Raw genomic sequence first — 6,000 nt, 5'->3', positions numbered from 1 at the left:
AAGCTGTGTGTATTGACTTTGGACTTGAGCCAGGTGAAAAGATTTAACATGACAAAGAGAGCCATTGAAGGTATCATAGTTATAAACTTCCTTATTTGTGGGGCACTTCAGCTAAACAGGGTGTAAGTCTCAAATCTGGGGATGGAGTAGGGTGGAGGCATGTGTGTCTGGGCTGCCTTTGGATTTCTGATCCAGGTCAAAATATCATCAATGGATTTTTTACTTTACTCATTCAACTTCGTCTAAGATGCCTGCAATTGTGAAAGGAAGGCTCACAATGCCCAAGTTATTTCATTCTTCGCAATACACCATGACGAACTTTCCAGCTGAAAAGAACATTTTCAAATACTGAGTTGAAATCACTCCTTTGCTAAAAATCAGAAATAGGATCTGCATCTTATTTACCTCCATTTATTAAATATGTGTATGTATGTACACACCACTTATCCCTGAATTCTACTTCATATTAGAGGAAGAATATTTTACCTGACTATTTAAGCTGATAATTTATAAAATGTTTGAGGCCCATGTTAGCTTTATGCTTCCTTCATTCCCAGTTTGAATTCAGTGTTAGTAAATTCAACGAGACTAGAATATTCCAGAGATGGTCTTAATTTTATTTTGCAGGAAATATATTTAAATTTTTTAAATGTAGATGATTTCTTGTTGAGAACAAAGTTTTAAGAGTTTCCTAGCCCAGGGTGGATAAGTTTTCCAGGCTTTCTTTAGCTGATCTTGTTGATATAATTGTGAATTGGGCTTGATGAATGAGTTTAGTTGTCCCCGTCTGACGAGCTTTAGTAGCTTCATGCATTTTAATCAGTCCAATGATTCATTTATTTTCCACCCTTTTTTTTTTTGGCTGTGTGTGGGATCTTTCCTTTTTAAAAATGGTCACAACAGGATTAATTAGCCTTTGCATTAATCCTAAAATTTTTTTAAAGATAACCCTCTAAATATATAAGGGTGGCAGGTGGTAAGGATTCTCCTGATAGAGTATAATGATCATGATTTCTACGTGGGTTTCTCTGGATTGCACGAGGCTCTCTTGTTTAATCATTTTACACAGTGAAGTGTTAATCACCATTTAAGTTTTTCTTTGTCTTGTGACTTCATTAGTTAAATACACACCTCACTCCAGAAATATTGTGACCCCTTTCAATAAAGTTTCCCTTGGCCATGAGCCATAAAATCTTGGCAAATTTTAATTCTCTGCAAAAATCTGAAGAAAAGCAAATACTTAGAGTCAAACATTTAAAATAACATCATTCACTTCTTTAAAATAAATGCATCAAGTGTTATTTTCCCACATGAAAGAGTGAAAAGAAATCTGTTCAATTCAAAGTAAACAGGTTTCCTGACACGCAAGGTGAACTTTTAGGTAACTTCTGAAAAAGAAAATTTCAATAACTGCAATAATTTAAAGGAGCAAGGAAATGAATATTCACTCCAAATAAGATTCATCAGAATATAAGCATTAAGTAAGCAAGTCTGTTTTTACTTTTTGTATCTCCATATTTCCTCTACCTGATTTCTACCTAAGCCTTACATTTATATAAGTGCTGTATATTTTGTGAAATGTATATTTTAAGATAAACAAAAATACATGTAAAGTACTATATTTTTCAATAAGTTTTTCTTTCCGCACTACACCTGTGCACCTGATCTATAGTAGAAATAGTTTGTTTCCTCTTTCCCTCTGCACAAATATCTTCAAGAGTCCGTCTGAATTTCTCCCCCAATCTGCAAGTGCATAAGAGGAGGTTTGATTGTTTTAAAAATAAAATATGAAGAAGACAAGCTACTCACTGTAGTGCAGAAAGCAACCTTCAAGAAGCACTACATCTCTTTTGTAAAGTTATTGTTTGCAGCAACTCTTCAAAAACACACGAAACTAAAATTTGAATTTACATATTTTAATGAGAAAATATTATTTGGACTAGGTTCATAATTTAACGTAGACACCTTTTTAAAATTCTTTGTCTTAAAACAGGCATGCTGGGAACAAGAACATCAATATTTAAAATGCCATGCTAATTCTGTACAGGGAGGGAGAAAAATGAAAGGTAAAAATTTTACAGCTCTGATGACACTACAATTTTTTTTTTAACTTAAGCAGGTCACACCAGAACAGCAGTTCGTTTTCCAGCAAATTACCTAAGATTCTAAAGGAATATAGCAAACAAAAGTGCATTTTACACAGTGTATAATCATTCCTATTCACAAGTATTTACATCTCTTTGCAGCCCTTTAGCTTCTGGGAAGAGTTCTTGTAGCAAACAGAAAGACTTGTCCATGGGAGACCTATCCGGTGACGTCTCCTTCATGTTACCAGTCAGTTTATCTAAGTTCTTCTAGGGTTGACCTGATGCTTTCTTGGTTTGGGCTTATTTCATTTTCTTTCTTTTTCTTTCCAACAATAAAATAAATAGCTAAAAAGGTCTCTAAGTAATCGGAAAGTTAACATCCCAATTAACTTTCCCATCCCCCCCTTCCCGCCCCTAAACCTGGCCAGAAATGAAGAGTAAACATTCACATTACAACAGGTACTTGTAAAGTGGGCTTTGCCCGCTCGCCCGCCAAGCAATACGATTCAAGTTCACTGTTTACATTTTCCGGGCGCTTTGTAAACAATACAAGGTTACTTTTAGTTTTGTTTTGCTTGTGTTGAGGACAATCGTCCCCTTCCCAGCTTGGCAGCCTCTTCCGTAACTCGCAGCCCCTGGAGCCTCTGGCAGGAAACAGAATCCGAAACAAAAAAACTCCGCAGAAGCCGAGGAGGCAGGGCCGCTGCTCGGGGAAGCTGTGGTCCGCCCAGCGCCTGCCGGATGGGCGGAGGCGAGTGGGGTAGGAAGATTAGTGGTCCCTTTTCGCGGCAGATTTCCAAGACGCAGACAGAGATCCCGCCCTCCGCTGTGCTGCTGCAGCCCTCAGGGAGTTCTGTTCCAGGAAACCCCTGAGGCGGTTTCTCTGGTCGTAGAACTAACCGCGCCGAGTTCGGAGCCCAGCGGATCCGGACCGAGGGAAGACGCGCTCCTTTCCGCGAAGGCGGGAGGCAGGATTTCCCCTGCCTCTTAAACGGAGGGGGGTTCGGGGCTTCCGGGGATGGGACGGCTTGGCTCAGGTGCCCCCTGCCTTCGCCTCTTGTGGGAGCGAGGATAACTCCCACGCGCCTCCAATCCCATCTGCAAGTTTGTGTTTTGTCTCCTGGGTCCAAAACAAAGTTCTCATGGGGGAGCGAGGGTTGGCCGAAGGTGAAACGGACAAATTAGGGTGGCAGTCCCAGGTCGGGGAGAGCAGGACTGGGAGCCGGGGAAGACGAGTGAGCTGGCGGGGAGGGGAACAAGATGGGGCGCCGGCCGCTGAGGGTCAGTGCACCGCCACCGAGTGCAAGGCGGAGGCCGGGCTGGTGAGCGTTTCGCTGGGAGTGGCGGGGCTGCTTTGGCTGGTGGCTGTTTGCGAGGACGTGGGGCTGAGCGAGGGAGGCGAGTTCGAGAGCAAGGTGGGGATGGGCGCGGGCAGCGAGGGCAGCGCGGGCACTGCGGCCGGCGTGGGCTTGATGGGCACCGGGATGGCGGGCAGCGTCTGGCCCGCTGCGTGGCACAGCGGCTTCAGCGGCACACCGTAGGCGCTGTAATCGCCACTAGCCATGGAAATGGGGGTGGCCGAATCGATCATGCCTGCAGAACCGTACACGTGTGGCCAGCCAGTGCCCAGCGAGCTGCCCATGGTAGTCAACTGGTTGGGGAGCGGGTAGGCGGCGGGCACCGGCTGCATGGCGGAGAAGGCCAGCCCCCCAGGCATCTTGTACTCGCGCGCGATGATATTCTCGATGGCGAAAGGGTGCTTGAAGCCCGAGGGCTGCGCCACGCCGCCCAGGTTGTAGGCGGCAGCAGGCATCTGCGGCAGGTGCGTGCCAGAGGCCGCGAGCGCGCTGAGGCGCAGCTTGGCCTGCTGCTGCAGATACTGCGCAGCGTCGGCGGGCTTGCTGGGCGCCAGGTGGTCCGACTTGAGCACCTTGAAGCGCTTGCGGCGCCGCAGGAAGCTGCCGTTCTCAAACATGTCCCCGCAGCTGGGGTGCAGCGCCCAGAAGCTGCCCTTGCCCGGCTGATCTGGCCGCCGCGGGATCTTGATGAAGCAGTCGTTGAAGGAGAGGTTGTGGCGCAGGCTGTTCTGCCAGCGCTGCGTGTTCTCCCGGTAGTAGGGGAAGCGGTCCATGATGAACTTGTAGATCTCGCTCAGCGGCAGCATCTTCTCGGGCGAGCTCTGAATGGCCATAGCCGTCAGCGAGATGTACGAGTAGGGCGGCTTCTGGTCGCTGTACGTGTTTCTGCCGGGCCGAGGCATCTTCTTGTTTGCCCCCTTCTTGCTCTGGGTCCGCGCGGGCCGGCGGCTGCTCGGATCTGGCAAGGAGGGGAGATAATGGGGACGGGGGGGGGGACATGGATGCACAGACAGACATTGTGAGGTCAGCCAGGCCCAGTACCAACTTAGGGGGTGGCGGCTAGGGGCTGCAGCGCTGGATCAGCCGGCGCCCGCGCTCTTTAACCAGCAACTTTGCGTGTAGAGTGAGACTCGGCCAGGGGGCGCGGGAGGGGAGGCCGGCGAGCGGCGCGAGGGTAGCATGGAAGTAAACGGGACCCGGAGCGGAGACCGGGGCAGGGATGCAACCGAGAGTGGCTCACCTTAAAGTTGCTCCAAGTTGCGCGTCCGCATCCAGGATGGCGCTGCAGCTCGCCGCGTCCCTCCCGGCGCGCAGCCGGGGCGCAGTGTCCCGGCTCCGCTGGGCTCCCCACGTCTCTGAGCTCCGCAGCTCAGCCCCGCAGCGCCCGGCGCCGCCCGGTCCGCAGCGCTTCGGAGCAGTGCGCTCCGCGGGCGGCCCAGCTCTGCTGCGAGTCCCGGCGCGGACGGTGGCAGCGGCGGCCTCGGGGCTCAGGAGGGCGCTGCTGTGGGCTCCGCTTCTCCGCTGAGCTAAGTGGCTGCCTCCATGTCCTCCCTCGAACCATCTGATAGTTTTAAGCGGTGACAGGAGCAGAAAAGACCCCTGTAGCGGCGCTTCATTAATGTGCCACTTCTTAGCTATCATATGACAATCGCCTTGGGAGGAGGAGGAAGAGGAGGGGGAGCGGGGGCTGCAGAGGGAGGGGACTGAGCGAGACGGGAAAGCCTGGCCAGCTCTGGTTTCTTTCACACCTATTTACATGGACACCTTGGCCAATAGGAATCACTTCCAGCTCAAGACTGGGCGAGGGGGAAGAGCCTCGGCCACCGGCGGGGAGCGGGACGCGCCGGCCTGGGTGCGCGGTGTGAAGGTATGAGGAGGCGGCCTCCGCAGAGCGGGGATTCAGGCGACCACTCACGTTCACAGACGGAGCTGCTGCGCAGACGATGTTTGACATGGAAATTGCTTGGCTGGGGTATTCTGTTTCCTTTGCATTGTATCGGGTTTGTATTGTTAGCTAACTTCAGGCATGGCTTTCCCCTGAAGCAGACCCTTTTCCTGCGCTTGGCATTACCCGGGGTGGTTGCATGGGTTGTTAGAATGAAAATACACCCTTCCCCCTAGTCCTCCAAGAGGCAGGTCAAAGTTTGGTTTGACCTTCCTAGGCTGCTGCCTTAGCTCTGTACAGTGGGCGTGTATCTTCAAGTGATGGGGTTTTTGAAAATACTTACAAAAAATATAATCGGACAGCCTCGTTTAAGAACCCATTTTGAGTCTAAGTGTATTGGCCGAATTAAAAAAAAAATTAAAATAGTGTATCTGGATGAATAGGCACGGTCTTCACTCTTCAAGTCCTCCAGCAATTTAATTAGACACAGGATGAAGGCTCTGGGGCTGTTGGGGCAGACAGCGTGCGGACCTGGGGAGGCCTGAGGTTATGTGGCACACTTTGTCACCAGATGAGCCTCAGGGTCTCTCGCTTTCCCCAGGTGGTTTGAAACTTTAGGAGTTAGGCGTTGCCTGGAAGTTTGCATTTTACAGCCGGAACTTTCTCCCCT

The 6,000-nt window shown here is 49.9% G+C and overlaps 1 protein-coding gene and 1 long non-coding RNA gene across 3 annotated transcripts in view; one reads left to right on the top strand and one right to left on the bottom strand.

The window, feature by feature from the left end:
• Window positions 1-2,500: 2,500 nt before the first annotated feature.
• On the bottom strand, window positions 2,501-5,105 carry FOXB1 (forkhead box B1). Its single transcript, XM_004421642.3, has 2 exons — window positions 4,686-5,105; window positions 2,501-4,403 (listed from the first exon to the last, which is right to left on the bottom strand). Exon 2 carries the CDS (start codon window positions 4,345-4,347, stop codon window positions 3,370-3,372), a length of 978 nt encoding a protein of 325 aa, XP_004421699.1. The 5' UTR covers window positions 4,348-4,403; window positions 4,686-5,105; the 3' UTR covers window positions 2,501-3,369.
• A 104-nt stretch (window positions 5,106-5,209) lies between these two features.
• Window positions 5,210-6,000, top strand: part of LOC147917571 (uncharacterized) — a 75,525-nt gene continuing 74,734 nt past the window's right edge. Inside the window, exon 1 of one of the 2 annotated variants that reach the window (XR_015550936.1) lies at window positions 5,210-5,312. This is a non-coding gene — a long non-coding RNA (uncharacterized LOC147917571). Of the gene's footprint in view, window positions 5,418-6,000 lie in introns of both variants that reach the window. The other variant, XR_015550935.1, reaches the window with a different exon arrangement.

This window comes from Ceratotherium simum, chromosome 3 (genome assembly GCF_057802395.1).
Source record: "Ceratotherium simum simum isolate JZ-2026a chromosome 3, ASM5780239v1, whole genome shotgun sequence".
In the NCBI taxonomy this organism is placed as follows: Eukaryota; Metazoa; Chordata; class Mammalia; order Perissodactyla; family Rhinocerotidae; genus Ceratotherium; species Ceratotherium simum.
This window is presented reverse-complemented; position numbering and strand designations above follow the sequence as displayed.

What these genes read in the sequence shown, in the direction of transcription:
- FOXB1 (XM_004421642.3), bottom strand. Translation starts at nt 4,347, where the DNA reads ATGCCTCGGCCCGGCAGAAACACGTACAGCGACCAGAAGCCGCCCTAC.